Source organism: Gracilinanus agilis, chromosome 6, assembly GCF_016433145.1.
Source record: "Gracilinanus agilis isolate LMUSP501 chromosome 6, AgileGrace, whole genome shotgun sequence".
NCBI lineage: Eukaryota > Metazoa > Chordata > Mammalia > Didelphimorphia > Didelphidae > Gracilinanus > Gracilinanus agilis.
In genome coordinates, this window is record NC_058135.1 from 93217717 (window position 1) to 93243120 (window position 25404).

Below are 25404 nucleotides of genomic sequence, written 5' to 3' on the forward strand. Positions count from 1 at the left end.
AGAGAGAGAGAGAGAGAGAGAGAGAGAGAGAGAGAGAGAGAGAGAGAGAGAGAGAGAGAGAGAGAGAGAGAGAGAGGCAGGCATAGAGAGGCAGAGACAAAGAGAGACAGACAGACAGATAGACAGACAGACAGGCATACAGGAAGCAAACCAAGAGAGAATAATGCTACAAAAACTTAGTGTCAGATGTGTTAGAGAAGTTGAGAGGGATAAGGACTGAGAAAAAGTCAACATATTTGTTAAGAGAGTATGGGCAATATTTTCAAGGAGTATGACTAAGAATGGGAAGAACATATATTAGAGTTGGAATGGGGAAACTGAGGTTGACAGAAGTTAACTGATCTTTTCAGGTTCTTCAGCTAGTTTCTGAGGCAGGATTTGAATTCAGGTGTTTTTGTCAAACTCTATCTGCTGTGCCACCTACCTGCCTTGGAAGGATGAGGAGGAGGATGATATCTCTAAACAATGATGATAATAGCATTTACTTCAAAGCATTTAGGTGAGGATTCCATGAGATCATATACATAAAATACTTTGTAAATATTAAAGTGTTATGCAGATTTGAGCCAAGGAATTTACTTTAATGTAAAGGTGAAGGAGCCCTTTCTCTCCTTTCCCTTTTAATTTTTACAAAACTGCCAAAATTTATATAACTGAGTCTTTCCCTACTCAAAGCCCCATCCCTGACAAAATGACACCTCAAATAACACTCCAAAACAAACCCCTCAATCCTTTCAAATAACCCTGGAAAATAAAAAAAAAACTCTCAAAAAGAAATAAGCAAAAAACAATAATTAAAAAACATCTTTGGTGGTTTCTTGTTATGTAAGATAAAATAAAACCTCTTTAGGCTGACTTAAAAAGTCTCTTCACAGTCTGGTTCCAATCAACCTCTCTCACCTTCTTGCCTGTGGATTCTCTGCCTTCAAGGCAAATTGGTCTAATTCCTTGAACCTTTTTTTCCTCTACTTTATGAATTCATGGGGCTGCTTTGCCTTCTTCTGTCCCTAGAATGTCCTGTGTCCTCATCTCTCCTTTTAGAATCCCTTCAGTCAGTTACTGGCCTTAGGCCTAGAGATTTAATATGACACTTCTCAAGGCAGAAAACCATCCTTGTGTGGCTAGCCTAAGTCCTATAGATGGGAGCCAGGTAATTGGGAGCACCTAGCTGAGTTCAAGAGTTAGGACAGAAGGGTTCTCAAAGCTTTTTCTGAAGTGGGTTAGCGCCTTTGGCCACTAATACCTTTGTGTGAAATAGTGGATTTCATCTCTTTCTTCCCTCACAGGAGGCTAAGGCAGCAGAAGAGAACTGAGTGCCTCCAAATAAAGAGGATGTTGAAACAGGGGGAGGGGATCATGAGAAAGACATGCACAGGGAGCTGATGGAAGGACACCAGAGCTAGCCTTCAGGTACTTTACAACTTTGCCTGAGGGCTCTGACTTCAATGCCTTACCATAATTGTGTGATTTTCTTTCATAGTATCATTCTCTACTGTTTTCTTTAAAAAAAAAAAGTGGGGGTGCAGAAACAGCACGGTGAGATTTTTATTCTGAGAAAGGCTTTCAAGAGAAATTCCTTTTATCCTATGTTTTCATTTTTCTGAGAGTCATTTTTGGGGGGTTTGTTTCTTTGTTTCACCTTGTATGGCATCATTGAGGGGGTTGAAAGTCTTCACCCTCCCCAAACATTCTTTTCCTTTTTACTGTTGGTAAATATCTATATGACACTGACAGATATTGATTTACCCTATTAGAGAAAGGATGGAGACAGGCATCGTGGGCATTTCCCTTCATTAGGAACCAAGTTAAAAACCAACCGCTTTTGGCCTGTCAGCTCAGGTGGAGTCTAAGGATTAGACCAAAGGATGGGGAGTAAGAAGATCTGGTTTTCGTTTCTGTCCTCATTAATGGCACCCTAGGTGTCATTCACCTCCTTGTGTGCCCCAGTGACCCTCAGTTATAAAGAGGAAAATAAATAGGATTATGGACTTATTACCTACTATGTTGGAATTCTAAGATAAACCCTGGGGTCAGACTAATTGCATGACTGCATGAGAAGTATGAATTATAGCCAAGTGCTCCAGTTAGATGGCAAACTAGAGTCCTGCTTTCCACTTTTGATACTGATCCTTGACTAAAGTGATAAAATAAGTACTCTAACCTAGCCCTCCACAAAGAGATGGAATGTTCTTTTGAAACCTGGTGCACAGCATGTACACACAAAAAATATTTGAAGTTATAAAAGAAGTTGGGGGACGTGGAGCAATGAGAAATGAGGTTGAATGCTTATTCTCTGGCAAATTAGATATTTGGGGAGGAAAGAATAAAGTTTGTGCAGCAATGGATTATAGGTCATAGTCAGGCTATGGAGGGTATTGAATATTAATCGGGAAAGAAGAATTTGACCAAAACCATAGGCGTAACTAGGGCTAGGTGCCTGCAGCTGGGCAAATGGGTTCTGAAATTTAGAAGGTTCTGGCAGTTCTGGTGGTCATTCAGCAGCAATGACGTTTTGGTGAGTCCCTGGGCATGTTTTCTTTTCCGGTTGGTGGTGGATGGTAGGGATAGAAGAAGCTGCATGGAACTCCATCCCTGGTCACATCACTGCCAATTTCTCCATATCCTTTGATCCTGTATTTGGCTATGATGAGCAATAAAAAATTGGACCTATCCTAATGTTTCTGAGTGCCATTCATCTGAATCCCACTTCAAATTTTCGTGAAAAAGTCTTTCAATGTTTCATGGGCAAATGTTAAAAATATGTAGACCTTGATTATAGACTTCATACCTCAAGCGTATCTCCTTGCTAATCCTACTCTGATATTTAGCAAAATTAGAAGGCAAACTCTAATATGACTTGGGTATTCTTGGGTTGCTTTTGTGGTTGAATTGATTTACTGCAATAAAAGACAGTAACAAAAAAAGATTCCCCTTTTGTCTAAGATATACAGTTTTATAGTGTATATATATATATATATACAGCATTTTATATTTACAGAGTATATTATTATATATAGTATATGCAGTATTTTATAAATATATATTATGTATATATTAATATATGGTAATTTATATATTCACAAATATAAACTCATATTTGTGAATGTAAACTCTTTTGCAATAGTCTTTCAGTATATCTATATGACTCATAACTTAGGTCATGGATTCTTCACCTTTTTTTTTGTCATGGACCCCTTTGACAATCTTCTATAGCCAAAGACCCTTTATAAGAATATTTTTTTCTTTAACTTTTTCTTTCTGTCTTACAATCAATACTGAGTATTGGTTCCAAGGCAGAAGAGTGGTAAAGGTTAGTCAATGGGAATTAAGTGACTTGCCTAGGATCACAAAGCTAGGAAATGTCTGAGGTCAGATTACTCAAGATCTCTCATCTCTAGGCCTTGTTCTCAATCCAGAAAGCTACCTAGCTACCCCCCAGAATATTGTTTTCAAATTAAATTTTATTTTTTCAATAAGTGAAATCTGCCTTTTCTCCATTCTGTCCTCTGCCTCATTGAGAATTAACAAATAAAAATAAAATAAAATAAAAATTAACAAATTAAATTTAAAAATTAAAAATAATAAAAATGTAAAAAAACAAATAAAATAAAATTGGAATAAACCAAAAAAAATTATAAGTATGTATAGTCAAGGACACTGACCATGTCCAAGAGGGAAAAAGAGTTTTCTATAGAATATCACTTTAAATGCATACAATAAAATGCATAGTTCTACAAAATTAACTACTAACTGGATTGAAATACAGTAGGCATTAAAAAAAGTTCATAGAACTAAAATTAAGAACTTCTGTTCTAGTCCAAAAGTAAAAGCATATTGATGATAAAGAAGACTAAAAGATAAGAAAACTATCAACTTATCAGTGAGTGAGATATATGTCACATTTTTGAATTAAAAGGAAAAGAAGTGAATGAAGAACATGTAAGTTGCTCTTTGGAAGCAACCACTGGACTCCATCAATCACCTGAACATTTAACTGACTTGACATTTTCCTAATAGAGTAAATCTTGTGAATAAAGAACAGTTATATTTTCAGATCCATTCATACCCCAAGGATCTGTAATTTCATGTGGATAGCTGTTTAATCCACTGGCACAGGAAGCATCCCCTCTATGCCTTAGGATTAAATTGTTTAACCAAGAAAAACCAAACCAGACCAAAACGTAAAACTATTGACCAATGCACCTGATAAACTGGTCCTTAGACATTAGATCCAAAGCTTTTTGCTGGGTCCTGTCTTAAGCCATTGTATGGTAGTAGGACTGGCCAGAGTTTACATTCTGTTGGCATAGTCTCACCGATTTCTGGATCATTCCATTCCATCCATCCTGACATATCAGAGGAAGACCTTAATGAAAGTAGCTTACCCCATATAACTCTAAACACTCCTAGTGATTCTAGATGAAATTAGAAATTGTTGGGGGTGGCCCTTCAATTTACTAATTTTATTCCACATTCACCTCTTGTTTTTTCAATGGTAAATATTAGTTCTAGTCATTTTGAAATAACAAACTCAAAGAATTTTGGACTGGAAAAGACCTCAGAGATTATCTAGGTTCATCACTAATTTGTATAAATGAAGGAAATGAGATGGGGGCAGGAGGAGCTACTGTGAATTGTGTAAGGAAGACTCGCTAAAAGACATAGGTATGTGGAGACCTGTGTAGTATACGGGGAAGCATATCTGAGAGACATAGCAAATGCTGTGTGTTCCTCTCATACATACCCTGATCCACCATATTATCCTATAGTTGAAGGGATGGACATGTAGGGAAAATTAAAATAATAAGAAAAGGAGTATTCAGGGGGAAAGTAAAGAAAAGGATCTAGACAAAGGGAGAGAGTGAGATGCAGTGGGAAGAGTGCTGAACTTGGAGTCACAGGATCTGAGTTTGAATCTAGGCTCTGCCACTTGTGTGTCTTTGGCAAGTCCCTTAACCCCTCTTAGACTCAGTTTCTCCCTCTGTAAAATGGGAGTGTTGGACTGAATGACTTGAAATGTCTTTTCCAGTTCCAGATAACGTGTCCTTGTCTTCTTAATTGTGGAATGTCGATGGGAATATAAATAAGGCAACTGCTTGTATAGCTTGAAAAAGTTGCTAACATCAGTAGTAAAGAGTACTTTGCAGAATGCCAAATACACAACAGGCAACTCTCTAAGAATCTCTGTTGCAGAGGTATGAAACAGACTTAGGTGAGGAGGGAGAACTTCTCACCTGGAAGTGATTCCCTATATCAAAGAATCACAGGTCTAGTTCCTATATTTCTAGTGATCTAAAATGCTTCTTTTTTAATATGATTTAATGGAAACCACTATTATAGAATCTGAGCTTTCCCATGAGAATATAATTCTAGATCTGAAGGGCCATCTGGGGTGCTTTCTATAAAGCAGATACTAAATAAATGCTCAGATACTGACATTCCTAGTATATGCTTCAGGCAGCTTCACAATTAACCTTAGACAGGTAAGAATTAATCAAATTTAAGTTGACCTTTAGGAGTAACCAAGGGAAACATTAAAATATGAAAAGAATAATAATGAGATAAAGACTTAGAGCTGGGCATCATCTCAGAAATCATGTACTCCAACCCTCTCATTTAAGAGGTGATTAAAATCAATCTCCAAGGGGTTAGATGACTTATCTAAGGTATCTCTTGTATTAAATGGTAGGAGATGGGATTCAAAACCAGATTCTCTCCAACGTTGCCATGAAGGATCATAATGGTGATGGTTTCAATGCATTTTGATTTTTCTTAAACACAGGAGGCCAATATAGGATGAAAAGAAACTTAGTGGGATCCGTGGAAGTGCATTTTACTTAAAATAAAGCATTTTGACTTCCAAATGTATAGTAAAGCTCTATTATCCCTCATTGGGATTTGTTCAAATGGTACTTTATAATTTTGAATGTCATGTCATTTCAATCAATAAGTTATTGACAAAGTCTGTTGGTTAACTGCAGGCAACAAATAACTGATCTTTTCTTGCTGTCCTTTCTTTTTCATTCTAAAAAAGTAAAATGAAATCTACTCATTTATCTTCCTCTGAATTATGTTCTTTCTGTACAAAGCAATTTTATGGAATCCAATGGCCCCAATACACCGTGTGATAAAAAAAAAAACAAAAAACCAACTTATGTGCAATTTTACTTTAAAAATAATCCAGTGATTGTCAAGGATGACATCTAGTACCTTTGGGGACTGAGGGCAAGTATTCATTGAATAGACTGATAATGGCCAGAATGCTTTCTTATTTGATGAAATTTCCTTAGTGGGGTGCTTTTGAGAAATATTCTTGACTAGATTTAGTTTTTATGACCAGTTATTATCAACAATAATAGCATTTATATAGCACTTAATAAATAATTATTTTATTTCATAACAACAACAGTGAAAAGAATATGCTATTCTTATCTCTATTTTACAGATTCAGAAACTGAGTCAGAGGAAGGTTAAGTGACTTGTAAAGTGTCACACAGGTGGTAAGTATCTCAGGTCAGTTTTATACTTAGGTTATCCTGATGCTAGGTCCAGCCCTCTAGCAAACCACTTTGCTATTTTAGTCTTGGTTAGCTTCCTTGAACCCAATTTCCCTGATATTCTAAAGAATGCCTGTTCCACAAGCAGGAGATGAGAAGTTTGAGGACTACAATGGGTGGACCTGACACAGGCTCTTCTCCTGTTAATTTAGGTTTGGTGTTGGAATGAAATGAAGTCATTTAACAGTTAACAAAAAGGGGGTTTGCTTCACTATATCATAGAAAGGCTATTCAGGAGGATATTGTACCCCTTCCCTTGGGCAGGCATGGCCTCCATATGGAAGCATGACATCTTACAACCTCAGCCAAGACTGAAGGACCCCAGCATCATGGAGATGGGTCTTTTATGACTTCAGGTGACTGGAAGCTGTGCCAAGGAAAGTCTAGTTTCAGACTCAGCCCCTGAAGATAATCAAATCTTGGGGAAATTTTTCTTGCTCCTCAAGGAAAAAGGACAACACCAATTAGCCTACCCTCCTGAAAGGGAAGGAATGGAAGGAAGGAAGGAAGAAGAGAGGCAAGCTTGGTTGATAGTATTCCTATTAATGAGAAGGCTTCTGAGTAGTCTTGTATTTTCATTTTATCCCAACCACCAATGTGTATTTGTGGAACAAGTCCCTTTATTTTTGTGGGCCTCAACTTCTTCATTTAAAAAATAAATTAATTAATTTGCTTGTTACATTAAAATACCCAGTTAATTCCCTTCACCCCTCACCTCCACACCCCATGGAGAAACTATGTCTTATGAATTCATTGTTCATAAGTAGGCAGATCTAGTATAATTAAAATGATAAACCTATCTAAACTAATCTACTTATTCAATGCCATTCCAATTACATTACCTCAAATTTTTTTGAACTAGAAAAATAATAACAAAATTCATTTGGAAAAACAATGGTTTTCCATTTCATACAAATATCAAAGGAATAGATGAAAAATGTAAAATTTTTAGCAGTACCAGATTTTTAAACATATTTTAAAGCAGAAATGATAAAACTATCTGGTACTGGCTATGGAATAGAAAAGTAGACCAGCAGAACAGAACAGACATAAAACAAATAGCTGAAAAAGATTATAGTAACTTTGTGTGTGACAAAAACAAAGATCTAACTTTTAGAATCAGAATTCATTATTATCAGTGTGACTGTGATGCTTTAACATTTCTGTGCCTCACTTTCTTCATTTGTAAAGTAAATGGGGTTTGTTTACATGACCTCTGAGGTCCCTCCTAGCTCTTAGTCTATGTTTCTATAATCTATTTATATAGGCCCAAACTAACCTCACAACTCTTTATGCACCTCTTGTATTTCAGTTCTTGGCCCAGTGATTTTTAGTACTCTGCTGTTCCATTCTCCTTTTTCTTGGAGTATTGATTGGAGTTTTCTCTAAGAAATAGAGCCTTCCTCTTCTTCCTACTCTTAGTGTTTGGGAAGTTTGTGGGCATTTTTAGTGGTCATTGGAGGGTGTGAAGCTGTCAATCCTTTCTGTGTGATTACAATAGCAGCTATTTCCATTCCCACAAAAGAAAAGAAAAGAAAACACAGAAAAATGAATCTACTTTCTCTTAGACCTTAGACCCAGATTCAGGTCCTTGATTTATTGAGTCATGAGGAAGTTTGTTCTTCCTTTCTTTCTCTCCCTCCCTTCTTCCTTCCTTCCTTCCTTCCTTCCTTCCTTCCTTCCTTCCTTCCTTCCTTCCATTTCCTCACCTCATTCTGTTATGGAATTGAACTCCAGAGTGCATTTATTAATCCAATAGTGGTCAAACGTTAATTAATTAATTAATATGTTCTCCTGGGATCCACTTGATGGACAGTTGTTAAAAATATATTTATCTGCAGTCTTGTAAGTGAGTGGAATTTAAAATGAAATTTAAAGGAGAGGGTGAAATGCTGCCTACATATATTTTCTTAGCCAAATTACATAGAGAAGAGTAGCTATAAGATTGGAAGAAGAGTATCAGAAACCAGTAATTCACAGAAGTGATCCAAGAAGTAAGTTGGAAATAGAAACCATGATTCCAGCTGTTTATGCTCAAATTTACAAAGTATGTATAAGTAAGATGAATAAACGAAGTATTAATAAACAAGGTAAATTAGTGATGTCAAAATAAAACAAACTCATTGGCATCACTGACATTTAGTGGGAAAGGACTCAGGACTCTACTATGTCTGTGAAAGAAAAATCAAATAGCATTTTATTAGCAATAATGATATTTTTATAATGTTTTAATATTTTTAGTATGTTATATATTATATATAATTTCATTTAGGACTTACAATATTCCTTTTATAAGTAATATAGCTATGATTATCCTCATTTTAAAGATGAAGGAACTAAATCTCAGAGAGATAAAATGGCTTTCCTATGGTAACAGATCTAGTAGGTTTCAGAGGCATGTTTTGAACCTCTTGACTCCAAATCTAGCACTATCTCTTGTCCCTCAAGGTTTGAAGGGGCACACTCTGGTGCGTAAATCCATGGTCTGAAAGAAGGAAATATGAGAAAGTCAATGAGGGAATTAAATAAGGAGAACCAGATGTAATACTGATGTGAGACCATACTATTGAACACCTAACAGAAAATAGACTAAGTGTTTAGGAAGCAGATCAGAAACCCAGTATGGCTGACTGGAAGAGTTCTTTGACTATCCTGACATTTGCCAGAACTCCTGCTCTCCGTGAAAAGCAGAGAAACTGACAGATTCTTTACTTGCCTTAATGATAATTTCTTTCTTTGACAGGTGGAAGACATGATGAGAGAACATCAGTTCTGTTCTGTATCTGATTGTGACTAATGAACAGCTGAAATAGAACCGATGGGACCTTTGGGAGGAAGTGATGGCTCCATATTAGAATTCATGATAAAACAGAGGAAAGCTGGGCTTACTTTGCATTGTACCCTAGATTTTGGGAATGTAGATTTAGAAGGTTCAGAGGAAGGATGAGTAGCATCCTATGGTTCAGGATTACTCATGGGAATCTATCCTAAGGGGACTAGGATATCAAAATCAATAACAGAATTTTGATTGCAACACAAGTCATTCCAATGAGAAAGAAAGGGGAAAGTGGTCCAAAAAAACCAATAGAGATGACTGATTGATGTTCTTATATGGACTTATTGATAAAGATCTATTATGGTAGATTCTCCATTTTAGATTTTTGAAAAACCAATATAGCCATGTAAGAGAGATAGATGGAAGAGTGAAAAATAAAGGATGAATATAATAGTGTCGGGAGAGCTAAAGGTCAGGATAAATAGAAGCTGATGATAGATGCTAAGTATGAAAAATAATTTTTTTGTTTTGTTTGGAACAAAGGAAAGGTCAGAGAAAGACAGAATTGCTGTTTGAGGTGGATAATAACAACAATACCCCAAATTCATACATTTGAAGATTGAAAAGTACTTTAAAACACATCTCACCTAATTTTCACAACTGTGGTAGGTAAAAATGGTAGGTACCATTATCATTCCCACTTAACAGTTGAAGAAATTTACATGTAGACAAATTATATGATTTGTCAATGGTCTGAGAATTTAAGTATCTGAGAGAGCACTTGAACCTATGCTTTCCTAACCCTAAGCCCAAAATGTCTTTGGATGAAATGTTGACAATTGAGAACGGGGAGAATGAAAAAGTATTAAACTTTTGTCTTTATTTTCTCTTCTAAGGAAGAATTATCTTCATATACAAAAATATGGTTGACAAATCAATTATTGATTGTCAATAAATACATATTTATTAAGTACTTGGTATTGTCCTAGGTTCTGAGGAAGCAAAGACAAAAATAAAATCTCTATTCTTGTAGAAAATTTTATTCTATTGATCATATAGCATGTAAACATATAAGTAATATATTACTTAAATAAATGGGAAACCTCTGATCCGGTTCATTGGTAACTCTATCCCTGGGCCTCCACCATTTTGAGAGTTACCCCAGCTATATTTCACTTCACTCCCCTTTTGACTCTCTCCAGATTCCACCTCCATCTACTCCCTTCTTTTCTGTTTGCCTACTATCTTTGTTTTTTAAATACTATTATGAGTTATTTTCTCCTATTAAAATATACTCACAGAGGGTAGGGATTGTCTTGTTGCCTGCTAGTATTTTATTCACCAGCATTTAGTTTAGTTCCTACCACAGAGTAAGAGCTTATTAATGCTTTACTCAACCACATAAAATATGTAAATACAATAAATTTAAATGGAGAAACCAATGGCTGGTGGGAATAAATTAAGACCTTGTAGAAGGTGGATTTAAATTGAGCTTTAAAGAAAACTAGGGAGTCGTGTAGAGACTAAAATGAGGAGGAGTGTGTTCCAGGAATGGAGGCAGCTTATGTAAAGACAGGTGTAATGCTGTGATTGAGAAACCTCAAATAGGATAGTTTTGTTGAGTTGTAGAACACGAGAGGAAGAATTTATAAACAATCTAGAAAGTTCGTCTGGAGCCAAACTATGATGGTTTTGAAATATCAATGATAAGAATTTGTTATTTTATTCTAGAGGCTTTTAGAAGAGGGAAATTTGTTGCATGTAATAAAAGAAAACTTTGTACTGATGCCTTTGTCCCTAGCATTCTATTGATGGTATAAAGAGCCCCTACCAGCAAAGATCCTTGTTTCTTCAGACATAGTGGCTCTATAACACCATGCACCCCTTATCAGCCATAATTGTGAGGATTGTGAATGCTGGCACCATGGAGGAAAGCGAGACAAAGGAGAGATCAGTGCTCTAGAACCAGAACTAATACCATGACTGTGAATATGTGTCTTTTCTCTGAATCCAATAGCTCTACCTAATGAACTAAGTAAGCCTGTTCTTTTATATTATTTGTGTCTTTTGGGTCAGCCATTCATGGTATCTCACTACCTGGATTTAGGACTGAAGGCCCCCTAGCAGGAACATCAAAGCAAATTTCATTTGTAAGGTTTACATCTAGTATATTAAGTTTTCCTTTGATGTTAAGGAAGATGTGAACTCTGGTTGAAGGCCTTTGCAAATGAATTACATTTACAATGTCTCTTACCAGTATTAATTCATCCATCTAATAAATCACTCAATTTGAATGAAGCCTTTCCTTATGTTCATTAAATTTCAAAGGCTTTCTTTCCATTGAAATTTTTCTGATGTTAAGATAATAATTCTACCCACAGGTCTTCCCACATTCGAATTCCGGCATTACTTATTTGATGATCACTAAAGGTATTCCTATTAGCTGAAGGTATCTCTAAATTCATTACATTATTTGGGTTTCTCTTCTATATGAATTCTCTTGGGCTTCTAGATAGCTCAGTGCTAGACATGGAGTCAGGAAGATCTGAGTTTAAATTCTGCCTCTTATATTAAATGACTTCATGAGGCAGGGCAAGTCACTTCTCTTACCATCAATTTTCTCATCTGTAAAATGGATATAATAACAACAGTTACCTCCCACAGTTGTGAGGAACAAAGAAAAAAACATATATAAAGTAGCATTATCTAAAGGCTAGCTATTATGTAAACACTAACTATTCTGTCCACGAAGCTAGTTCCTTTAGTCAAAGACTTGTCCCTATTCATAACATCTACCAGAACTCTCTCCTAATTCTTTATTTATGTAGCCTAAGGTTACATGGCAAATAGTAGTAGGATATGAACCTGGGTCCTCACATTCCAGTTAGTCCTCTTTCCACCACATTACACTGACTTTCTGACTGAGTTATAACTCCATTCTTTCTTAACTATATTAATTACAGTTATAAAGTCTCTTTTCAGCATGAATACTCTGAAGAAATACTGACTTGTAGCTGAAGACTTCCCCACATTCATTGTATTTATAGGGTTTCTCCATGTGAATTGTTAAGGTCTTTTACCTCTATGAATTTTCTGATGTTTATTCTAATTTCTCCTCTTACTCAAGACTTTACATATTAATTATATTGATTTCTCTCTGAATTATCTGTTGCTGAGTAAGGGATGAGCCATCAGCTAAGATTTTCTATGTGCTTGGATTTTCCATTTGTGAGTTTTCTCCACATGGAATTGCTCAAGTTGACTAAGTTGTTTATTTCATCTACCTACTCTCTGTGTCTCTCTCTCCCTCTCTCCCTCTCCCTTTCCCTCCCCCCTCTCTTCTCTCTCTCTCTCTCTCTCTCTCTCTCTCTTTCTCTCTCTCCCTCTCTTCTGTCTCTCTCTCCTTCTCTCCCTCTCCCTCTTCCTTTCTCTCCCCCTTTTTTCTCTCTCTTTCTCCTCTCTTTTCTCTCTCTTCTCTCATCTCTCTTTCCCTCTCTTCTGTATCTTTCCCTCTCCCTCTTTTTACTCTCTCTCTCTTTTTCCCTCTCCCCCTTTCTCTCTCTTACTTTCTCTCTTGTACAAAATGTCTGATACTTAGTAGTATATGTCTTTTGGCTGAAGGCTTTCATACATTTGCTACATTTATAGGATTTATATTTATGATGAATTCTCTGATGCTCACTAGGCTGTCCATTCTTGCTGAAGGTATTTTGGCATTGATTTTATTTATATAGTTTCTCTCTACTATGAATTTCTGATGTTCACTGAGGTGTCTTTGCTTGAAGCATTTCCCACATTCATTTCATATTATATGATTTCCCTCCTGTGTGAATTCTCTAGAGATTAATAAAGAAGGAGCTGCTCTTTGTTAGGGAAAGAATCGTAGTGATTTCTGGTTAGGTACATCTTGGACTAGATGGACTTTGAGAACCTTTCCAACTCTGAGATTCTTCAACATTTTTCAAAATAACCTAGTCTGAATAAATAAATAAATAAGCCAAGTCTGAATAAATCAGACTCAAAAATATTTAATATGCCAACAAAATTATAATGCTGAAAGTGACATTAGAGAACATTTAATCCAACAACCTAATTTTACTCAACACCCTAAAGAACTCTAAAAATGTGAGTTGATTATTTTAAGAATATGTCTCTCTATGGCATTCCGACTTGAAGTGCAGAAGCTACTCAGAGGTCCAATCACACTTACAATTGGCATGGGAAGTTTGAACTGTTCCGCTACTGACTAGGGCTGGTTCATCCCTCCTTAGACAATCTAGTGGTCTTGCATTCCAGAGGAGGCCACTCTATGGTACTTCAGACATGTGACTGACATATAGCCCACTGCAGCTCAGAATTCCAAGGATTGCAAGGATGCTCTACCATGCTCAACTCTAAAACTCTAAGTTATGGAGAAGATGCCAACATGAATCGGAAGGAGTTTCTTCACCAGGGAGTCCCTTTTTCCCCAATGAAACCACAGGTCCAGCCCTTATCTTTTGCTTATAGGCGTACCTATTGTGTTCTCAGTAGACAAGGAAACCTCCTTCAGGAACCATTTTGCTTTTCTTGGTTTCCTCAATGTTTTGAAAATGCTTGATGTATTAAGCCCTTCAATATCTGTTAAGTATGATGATTAGAAGTGAATGATATTTAAGTACTTTTCTGTGTGCATGGTTGACTGTATGCACTACCAGACTTTATGTAAGAGACTAAGCACAAAAAGGATCCAAGAATACCTAGTTGGAAAGAGAGGGCGTGTATGTAGAAAGATAGTAGTAAGAATGTTAACAAGTGGCAGGTTGTATTATTTTTTAGTCATGCCTGAATCTTTATGAGTCAAAGATACACCGGGCTGACTTGCCATTTCCTCCTGCAGCTTATTTTATAGATGAAGAATCTGACACAAGCAGGGTTAAGTGACTTGCCCAGGGTCATAGAGTTAGGGAGTATCTGAAAACCAGATTTGAATTCATTATAATAAATCTTCCTAATGCCAAGCCCAGCACTCTATTCATTGTATCACCTAGAAGGTAGGATGTGGAAAGTGCCAAATGAATGGTACAGACAATGTGTGCTAAGCATGACCAGTAGAAATATTAATTTATTTGGGAAATACTTCCTGGAAAAGGAGAAATCGGTTGAGCCTTCAGTGAAAGGCAGTACTTAAATTAGGAGAGCTTTGTACCACAGACATTTCTAATTGGGGGATTGGTATGAGAGAAAGAATAATAGGGAACAGACATATTTAGGGGATAATGAATAGGTCAACTTGTTTGGAAATGGAGAGGTCCTATAGGAAGATACTGAAGATAACTTTGAAAAGGGAGATGGAAATCTGGTTAGAGGTAGCCTTGAAGGTTCTATGCAGGCTGATGGAGGCAGTGTATACCATATATACTATACTATAGTAGCTAGAGCTCTGGATTTAGGAATCAGAAAAGTCTTTTGAATGCCATCTCAGAAACTAACTAGCTGTGACACAGTTGACTTGGAGTCTCAGTTTCCTCATCTGTAAAGAAGGAGAAAATAATAGCACTTATTTCTCACAGGGTTATCAGAGTAGAGATATTGCTTGTAAAATTCTTTGCAGACCTTGAATCACGATATTAATATAGGCTATTCTCATCCATGCTAGATTAAGGAGTCTGGACTTTATTTTATAAGATGATAGATTTTGAGTTAGGGGGTTCCAAAGAAGCTTTAGAAGCCTTCTAGTCCAAGTGGATGCCATTCAGAGATAGCTGGGTGGCAGAGTGGATAGAATCCTAGCTCTGGGGAGAGAAAGACCTGAGTTCAAATCTGGCTTCAGATTCTTACTAGCTGGGTGACCTTGGGCATGTCACTTAACCTCTGCCTTCCCCAGTTTCCTCCACTGTAAAATGGGGGTAATAATAGCCTCTTCCTTCCTTGTAAAGACCAAATGAGATAATACTTGTAAAGACCTTAGTACATAATAAATGCTTGTTTCTCCTGCTTCCGATTTCCTTTTTTACATATGAGGAAACTGACGCCCACAAGCCAGTAAAGTGATTTACCTAAAATCACATAGAGAAGAAGAAGTGGCATAGTTAATATTTGAACCTGTCTTATGTCAAGAGATCCAACAATCTTTCCATTATACTTTATGCTCCAGGGGGCAGTGAATCCACATCTCTAAAGGTTCAAGCAAGTACTGACCGGTTTGACTGAACAAATAAACTAAGCTCAAATCTTAACAGAGGATTTTTCTCCCTATAAAGCATGAAGATGTTTTATATATTTATGCATATATATGTATATATATGTATGTATATGTATATAGTGTGTGGGAAGAATATATAATTGTGACAAATGACTGTTTCCAGTCCCTCTTTCCCCTGCTCCAGATCTCTGTTCATCAACATCAAACCTAAACTTGAAGCATCTTAAAACATGAACAATAAGGGAGTCATGGGGAGAAAGAGGGGCAAGAGGAAGGAAAACTTGAGGAGAGAAGGAAGAGGTAGGTGAGAGAACAGAGAAGAGAGAAAGAGGAGTTGGTTTTTGCTAAATCTGTGTCTCCTGATTGTATCTAGACTTGAAGTGCAGATGCCACCCAAAGGTCCAATCACAATTCTAATTGGCATGGGAACTTTGACCGATTCTGCTTCCAACTAGGGCTCATTCATCCCTCCTTAGGTTCACGTTTTAAGGTCCTGCATATTTCAGATACATGATAGGCTTAAGTCCACCGGAGCTCAGAATTCCTGAGTTCAAATGATTCACCAACTTTAGAAGAGAGAGAAAAAAGGGAGAAGATAATTGGGGCAAAGAAGAGAAGGGGGGCACCTAGACACACATAGGCTGAGGCCCTGGAAGAGCAAATTTTAGCCTAAAAGCCAGGCTCTGTATGAGTAAGATGGTGGCTTTGGATATAATAGGATTGCTTGGACACTGCTCTGATAACCATTCTTACACGATTGGGAAGCCCAGTGCAGTATTTCCAGATCAAAGCAGACACCTACTTGAAGCTGCATTTATTACAAAACCCTGAAGTGCCCACATCTCTGAGAATAAAAGGGGGGTCTTAAGTAGGAATGCGGGCAGCAATAGGAGAATACAATTTTGACAGTATAGCAACCGCCTAAGTGGCTGACAGAAACAAGAGGTAATTTAATTCTGAAGCTTATCAACTTGCGTGGCTACTGAGTTCAGCAAGGTGCCTAATACTGTCACAGCCATACCATAAGGCTACTTGACAACAATTCTGACTGTCATTGCAAGGCCTGTGGAATTCTATTTTTTTTTTTTCCATTTTCTCTATTGGAGATTCCCCTGGTGGCATTTTTATCTGACCTTAGCAGAGAATGCATCCTCTCCCAGTGGTAATACAATGAAACTCCATCATGACTCAGCTTCCTATTTTATATCTATCTATCTATCTATCTATCTATATATTACATATATTTATTACATATACATTACATACATATTTATTATATATATACATATATATACACACATGTATATATATATTTAAAAGTGTTTTACTAGGAGTCAAATCATGTCTCTGGAAATAAAATAGTCACACATGATACACATACAGTGGGTAGATAGCAGCCCATATGCCATATCAGGCATCCCCTGTCCTCTGTACCCTATCTTCCTCTTTGTTCTCAGCGTGGTGTCTCCTAGATCTCCAGTCCTATCTTGGGCTTCTGATAAGCCTGACTGTTTTTCCAAGATAAGCAGCCCTCTTGGGTAGCACAGATGCCTGCGGGATGTACTACAAATTCTTGGTGGGTTCTTCTCTCAGATCGAAAATAAATATAGAATCTGTTTCTCTAGAATGTCTCTGTGTTCTTGGATCTTTACCAGAACAGTTGGGAGCATACTGAAAGGACTTCATTTCTCTACACAAATTAATTGGTTGAGAATTTGAAGTCTGGAAAGGTCCACGCTCTCAAGTTCTGGATATCTAATCAGTCTGCTCCAATCCTCCAAAGAAATATTCTTTCCTCTACTCCATTACATTAATCTCTTTTGAAACCCATCTTCATGTTGTATTCCTAAGGGCCCATCAAAAAAAATGGTCTCTGGTGGCTAGAAAGAGAGTGGCATGGAGGGAAAAAATATGTTGATGTTTATCAAATGCTGGCTTTTTCATTTAATGTGGCAGTGCTGGGGAATGCAAACTTGCCACTGAATATTTTTAAATACTGCCATGCTCTTAAAAACAGGATGCAAATCGTGATTTAAACTCACTCAGAGGAGAATGTGAAGTCACGAATGCAGGGATTCTGAATTTTCGTGTGTGTGTGTGTGTGTGTGTGTGTGTGTGTGTGTTAACCATACCATTACAGAGGTTTTAAATGGAAAGAGCAGGATGAAGGACTAGCAGTAGTTGGCAGGTATCTCCGGGCAAATCTCTGGGCTGGCTTTCAGCAAAGTTTGCCAGACTAAGCCATGTCTCCTGACTCCCTTCTGCTGATGAGCATAAATCTCCACGACAAGGGAGAGGGGCGAGAAGTAAAAATAGATGGGGTTTTCAAGGAGTTGGCAGGTCATTACTGTAAATTATCTGATCTATACAATGTTGGGATCAAGAATAGGCTTATCAAAGATTATTTACTAGTCAGCTTGATACTGTTTTGGTTTGATACTCCTGTGTTTAAATTACAGTAACACATACAGAGGAGTGATGCCATCCATCATAACTAGGGCACTTACTAACAGAATGAAGCCTCTGAGACGGATGCATCTATTCCCAGTAAAGAAATAAGAAGATAGTTCAGAGAATTCTTAAGGGAAAAATAAAGGGAATACCTTTAGTAGCACACAACTCCTTTCTTTCTTCATTTTTTCCCTATCACTTAGGCTCTTCTCTTTATTTACTCCACACATAACCCCCCTTTCCCTAATTCTCTGCAAATTCTGAGATAGGGAAATGAGGAACATTTGGTCCAGCTTGTCTTATTCCACAACAGGTTGCCCTGACTTTTCTCCATTCTTGGGCAATTTGTCGCCACCTGCTTTATTACTCATAATGAGAAGTGATAGTGCTTGGGAGTAGGCTCTAGCTTGACATGATTAAAGTGAGATACCCTGTGCCCACCCTTGATGCCCTGGCATTTCCCTCAGCTGTTACTCACTCAAAAGGGTCGCTGGGATCTGCCCTCTGGAGCTCCGGAGGGATGGGGATTCTTTTGTAGTACATTTCCCAGTCGAAGGCTCCTCTCATGGCATCCCCCGCCTGGGCTTCATACCCAAAGTGATTGTGGTCAATGACATCAATCATGGGACACACAATGGTTTTGCGATTGAGGGCAATTTGGTCTGAAAAATGAAAACACATACACACAAGAGGGAAAGATACAGCCGGTCAGGTCATCGATCTTATTTTGGTAAAGAGGAGCTTATACATTCTCACTAATGCTCAGCTTTGGGCCCTCAAGCTTTGAAATCACTCTGCTTCTAAAAAGTGCAAGAACTCTCCATCTGAAAGTGGTCTTAATGCGATGGGACAGTGATTAGAGACAATTAGAGTGGCTCCATTTTCCTTTAAGAGAGTTACATCCCAGGGAGACCTGTAAAAGTCCATTCGGCTTTTTCTGTCACCGTTCTGCTCTGCTCTGTCCCCAATCTGTCATTTTAGCATGCACCAGACATGCACAGAATAAAAACAGTACCAGGATTTCTTCAACCGTACAGTTAGGAACTGCAGAGGAAATACTGGACTCCATTCTGGAGGTTCTGAGATGTAAATATTTACCTTCAAAGTTATTTAGCTTTGGCTCTGAGTGGAGCTCCAGGTAGGATGGTTCTCTTTTCTCATGTTGACAGTTTAGACATTAAATTCTCAGCCAAAAGGCCTGACATAGCCAGTGCCAGGTGATCTTTGCCCTTGGTCTTTGATATAACACTGTTTATTAGTAAGAAAAAATGACATCCCCAAAGGATACATCTTTTACTTTCTCTTTACCATATTTAAACAATGCAAGGCATTTTGGGCAAGAACTAGTAGCAGCAAGTCCTGTTCTTGGTTTTACTACAGGCTAAAGGTTTACCTATAGACATTCCATTTGTCATTTCTCTGCTATGGTTTTGACAGTAGTGACAATACCCCTTAATAGGTGAGCATACATAGCGTACTTTGGGTGGAAAAGCCCTCATGGGGAAAAGCAATAGAAAACAGGAAGAATTAGGGCTTATACATCATAAGTATTTTTCTTTCTCAAGAATGTGTCTTCAACTTGTCTTTGTAATTAGTTGCTAATACTACCTGACAGAGGGAGATTCTAAGTGCCAACATCAGTTTCTCTTTTGCTCTTGGCAATTCTTTGGATCGGGTATGTATTATAAACTATTTTAAAATATCTTCACCAATGGAAAGGTGAATAATATTGAAATTTACTACACATCTATCATTTCCATATTCTTCATTTTCACTGGAAGTCATTTTTTCTTCATGTGAGGAAGAGAAGAAAAGTAGCTGAGCAATACTGTGTCGCAACGGATTAGAGTTTCTAAGTGAATTAAAAGTTTATCTACTTTCTATAAACACATTGTATTCATTAATGACTATATAGAACCAATTAGTTTTGCTTTTAGAAAATGGGACTATGGAGGCAGGATAGATTGATCCTCCTCATTGTATAGACGAGGAAGTAGATCAAGAGGAGTTAAGTAACTTACTTAAGATCACACAATCACTAGGTAGCAGAGACTGGATTAGAACCCAAGACAAGTATCTAAAGTCATTGCATTTTCCACTGTACCAGTCTGGTCTTGAAGCCACATATTTTTTATGCTCTTTCCACTGCACCATCCAAACACAGTGTTCTTTTTTATGTGCCAAGTGATCATAACACAAGGGAAAGAATGTTGGCTTAGAAGAAAGGAAGGAAGGAGGGAGAGAGAAAGGAAATAAAGAATTAGGGAAAGGAATGAGGAAAGATGAAAGGAGAAATAAAGGAAGGAAGGAAGGAGGGAAAGAGGGAGAGAGAAAAGAAGTTATGAGGGAAAGGAAAGAGGAGAAGAATGCCAGAAGATGAAAGGAAGGAAGGAGGGAGGGAGGAAATAAAGAAGGAGGAAAAGAGAAACAGGGAGAAAGAAAGGAAGGAGAGAAAGGAAAGGGGGAGGGATAGAGGGAAGGAAAAAAGAAAGAAGGGAAGAGAAAGAAGGGAGGAAGGAAGGCTTCTAATATGTGGTAGGTAACTGGGATAGGCATTTTAAAATATCTCATTTGAGCTTAACAACAAGCCTGAGGAGGGGTTGGCATTATTATTGTTATTGTCTCCATTTTACAGATAAGGAAATTGAGTAAGAAGGAGGTAAAGTGACTTGCCCAAAGTCACATAGCTAGAAATTATCTGAAGTCATATTTTGAACTCAAGTTTTACTGACTCCAGTCCAGAGCTCTCTTTACTTCACTCTCTTAACCTTTAAAGTCAAAAGACCTGGGTTCAACTCTCACTTTCCACACTATTTGTGACTTTAGGCAAGTGACTTAAAATCCTTAGACCTCAGTACTTTTTTTTAATCTGAAAAGTGAAAGGATTGGAGTAGATGACTTTGGGAGGTTCATTCATTCATTCATTCATTCATTTTTTTTTGTTTATTCATTTATTTGTTTGTTTTTCTTAGCCCTATTCACAGTTAGTGAGAGAGAAGAGCTACCAGTGATGGCTGCAAGTGCAGCATACACTGACACTTCTCCATGAGCAGCATTTTTCCTTTGCCATAGTCACAGGTAAATCTTATAATGTATTTTAGTCTTGACCTGAAAAATATTTCTTATACAGGTAGCCCTGAAGGAGGAAACTCTCCATCTTAGAGTGAAATAGGCTTCCTCTTTTACCTCTGCAGGAGTTTGTAGCTTTATGATTTCAATTATTTATTTTAATCAAATGCAGATCTGGGCGAGATTTACAAGAACTTGACCAATCAGGAGTCCAGAGGAGAAGAAGGGGAAAAGAGAATGAGCCTGTTAAATTAACTGTCAAGTTTCCCATCATATTTCCTGGTAACTCTGATCCAGGTAGGCCAGATTTGGGGTGACCCCAGTGTATCTAATTTTTTCATCTAAAACTTGTGCCCATACTTCAATTTCTAGGAAATCAAACATACAGACTCTTAAAATTCACATTTTATTTTTAGTTTCACACTTTTTTTCTCTCTTTCCACTCTCCTCCTCCACCTATTAAGAAGTCAAGAAATACAATGCCAATTATACATACAGAGACATGCCAAAAATTTCTTCATTAGCCAAAATATATAGACTATTAATGAGAAATACAAATTCAAGTACAATCCCAAGGTATAAAATGAATCAAGGCAAGGCTTGGCTTCCCTTATTTCCTCATTTTGAATGACATGTTGAGATGCTGATAAAGAAAAAAGGAAAAGATAATGAGCCTAAGTTGGAATCACTCCTTTATCCTGACCAGACCCAGGAGGAAATAAAATACTTTAATCAAGAAAGGAGCCAGTTCTGTTCTGGAGGTTAGGTTCATAGTGAGCCATCCAAGGGACTTCCAGTGACTTCGTTATTGACATTTGGGGGAGTTGCTTGGGTTAGTGAATACATTAGGCATTTTCCTGCCTTCATTGAGAATTCAGGTGTCAGCATACTGTACTCCGGAGCTCAGGTTCATTTTGAGAGACAGTGACCGTTGCTGATGAAATTCTAAATTGCTATGTCCTTGTACAAGGTACTTTTAATTAAAACCTTAAAGGATTCTTGGCAACACGCTTGGAGGCATTCCTCTCTTGATTAGGATGGCCAGGCAGTCCGGTGGGTATGGGATTGGAGATGCTGGAAGGGATGGCTATATTGTTTCCCATATTAAATCCTATACCAGTTACAATTGATTCCTTCCCCACCTTTGACTAATGGAGCTTTGCTGGTTCTAGCTGGAATCCAGCACCTGACTCAATAGCAAATCATCCTCTCTGAACTACCCATTGTGAAGGCAGCTGTTATTGGCATTCACTCCAAGGCCAAGGATATATTTACAACAAAAGCTGATTTAGTGGAATCTGGGAGAATAGGCGGAAGTACAATATCGGCACACTAAGAACTTTTTTGAAAAAAATGTTTTCAGGTTTAGGGTGTATTTCTTGGCCTTTGCTGGACTCATGGTTCTCATTTCACTTAAAAAAAAGATAAAGTTAAACTAGAACAGGGCTCTGAAGAAGCTTCTTAGTTTTAATCATTTGCAATTAGTTCTTACTAATTAAAGCTTTGATGGAGAATCCTCCCCCACCCCCTATTTTGGTTAAGCATACTGTCAGAATCAGACATACTGCATAAAACTCTACAATTTTAAAAAAGGGTCTTTAAGAAAGGTGCTATGTAAACATTAACTTAGTAACTTCAAAGCTTTGTGAGTTGTGGGGACTTCTTTCAGGCATGGTGATTTAAATTCTTCTATGGTTTCCATGAGTTGGGGCCATGATCTCAACATATCATTATCTGGTGATCAGACATCTGATGACAATTTTTTCTAAATTTAGATAGGCTTGTCCTCAGATGGCAAAGATATAATCTATCATCAAGCCTGTGCTTGAAGCTTTGGAAAGAATTTGGAGTCTAAGCCAGTAACTAACACTCTCTCTCTCTCTCTCTCTCTCTCTCTCTCTCTCACCTCTCTCCTCTTTTCCTCTCTTCTGTCTCTTTCTCTCTCTCTCTCTCTCACCTCTCTCGCTCACCTCCCTCTCTTCTTCTCTTCTGTTTCTCTCTCATCTCTCTCTCTGTCTCTGTCTCTGTCTCTGTCTCTCTCTCTCCTTTTTAAAACCTTACCTTTTGTCTTAGGATCGGTTATAAGATGGAAGAGTGATGGAGAGGGCTAGGAAATTGGGGTTAAGTGGCTTATCCAGAGTCATATCTCTAGGAAGTGTCTGAGGCTAGATTTGAACCCAGGATCTTTTGACTCCAGACCTCGTGCTCTATTCATGATGCTACCCAGCTGCCCCATTAAAGCTAGCATTTTCTGTCAACATCTTGGCATATCATTTAATATGAGGAAACAGGAGGAGATGCAAATTACCATGGTTCACTTAACTCCTTGGGATTAAACTTGAATTTTTATTTACCATTAAGTCTATATATTTGATTTCTTAGAAACTAAAATGCAGACAGAAAAATTTAATTGAAAAAATAAGTGTCACTGTATCTACTCCTAAATGGGATTTATATCCTATCTCTGCCACTTGCATGATATAAGGTAAATAATTTAAAAAGTTCCTGCATCTCAGTTTCCTCTCCTATTAAATAAGGAGTTGGACTGGGCACCCTCTAAACTCTTTTCTGTTTTTGCATTGAGGACCTTTTTCTGATTGGTAGACCTTGCTAGGGGGAGTCCAATGATACAGCCTCAAGATTTATGCTCATCACCTCTTAGCCACAATAAGAATAGATTATACAAATATGACTTTTTTTTCAAGTCTATAAAAGACCACTAGATAGAAACAATGTTGTCGTGGTCATGTTGAAATGATTATAGAACTATAAAAAGGGTCTTATATTTCAGTATATTATCTGTTTTTCTGTTGGTATAGAGCTGATAGAGAATTGCGACCCCTTTGCTTAGGAGCTAGTCTTTGAGGATGGTTCTGATAGAAAAACTGATCACCTATGAAGAACTTTTTGGAGCTTTAGAGAAGCTGTTCTTTAAATCGTCAATATTCAATCGTCAATATTAAATCTTCTGTTGCCAAATGCATATTCAAAGCCTTGCAATTTGGTAGGACCTGCCACAATATATGCTCCATTCTTATAACTTTGGGGTATCCAAGTTCCCATCCACGACATAATGAGGCTTCAGAGTATGATGTAAGGTGGAGGCATGTCAGGATCCATCTCAGAAAAAGATGTGACAATAGCCCATCTAATAGAGTTTGCTCACCTTAGGCTACCTGGCCTCTGAGGTCCTACCCAATTTGTTTACAAATAAATTCAAGTTTACACATGAGCTTTTTCTCACTGACTGTCTGGTGAGCACAGCTATAGAGTGAGAAGATGTGGGAGAAATTTCTCACAGCAAGGAATGGTTTTCCAACCTGAGGCTAGGCTGGGGAGACCAACTGTAAAAGGTGCCATCTGGAGAGATGATTGTTCCCTTTCTTGGCTTTTCTAGCTAACTGTTGTTTATTCTCCCAGCACTGGTGTAAGTTTAAATTTTAAGTCTCTTCCTTCTCTCTCAAGCAATGCTTTCCAAAAGGGCTTCCTATCCTACAATAACTACAAAGCAAATACAATTCCATAGGATGCTCACGTCACCAGAAAGTGGATGAGAACATGGATTTGGGACATGAGTGAAGAATTACATCCCCTTGTACACAGTGTGCCTGCCCTATAGCTCCTTGAGGGTAGGGACCACTTAACGTTTGTTTTCACTATCTCCAGAGCCTAGCACAGTGCCAGGTATATAGTAAGCATTTGTTATATATATAGATATAGATATAGATATAGATAGATATAGATATAAATAGATATAGATATAGATAGATATATAAACATGTTATATACAACACATATAATACATAAATATAATATAGTTATATGTTATACATATATACACATATAAATATGTTACATTTATATATAAAACTTCCCAGGAATTCCAGTTAGCAAATGAGGTACTTACTGAGCAAAGGAGGCAGCCAGTTCACATTGACCTCACAGTGAGAATCCAGGAAGGTTAAGACTTCTCCTTTTGCCATAGATGCACCCAACAGTCGGGTTCGTATGAGTCCTTCTCGTTTCTTGGTTCGAACAATTCTCACTTTGGAAAACCGGGCCATGTATTCTTCTAATTTATCTTTCAGGTGCTCTGGAAAGGAAGAGGTAAAGAATCCAAATGGTTAACTCTGGCAAAAGAGCAAAAGTTAATACTTAAAGGATAAGGAAAGGAGAACTTGATGATTTGTAGATGAGCACAAAAACTCTTTCTGTCCCTGACCTGCGGGACACTGAGGAGATGTTAATATGAGGTTTCTTGTCTTTTTGTTTATACTTTGCAAGATGCTTCTTAAATTCTAAATATTGCCTTTTGTTTGAACACAGAGGAAGCCACAAGATCCTAGAACTTTCATTGCACAGTTGTT

At 37.5% G+C, this 25404-nt stretch overlaps 1 protein-coding gene across 1 annotated transcript in view; it reads right to left on the reverse strand.

Moving 5' to 3' along the window:
* GALNTL6 (polypeptide N-acetylgalactosaminyltransferase like 6) overlaps nt 1–25404 on the reverse strand; it is a 1524971-nt gene that overhangs the window by 238973 nt on the left and 1260594 nt on the right. Inside the window, exons 5-6 of the mRNA XM_044680037.1 lie at nt 24945–25130; nt 18447–18630 (exon numbers count right to left, since the gene is read on the reverse strand). Of these exons, the coding sequence (XP_044535972.1) occupies nt 18447–18630; nt 24945–25130 (370 nt within the window). The remainder of the gene's footprint in view (nt 1–18446; nt 18631–24944; nt 25131–25404) is intronic.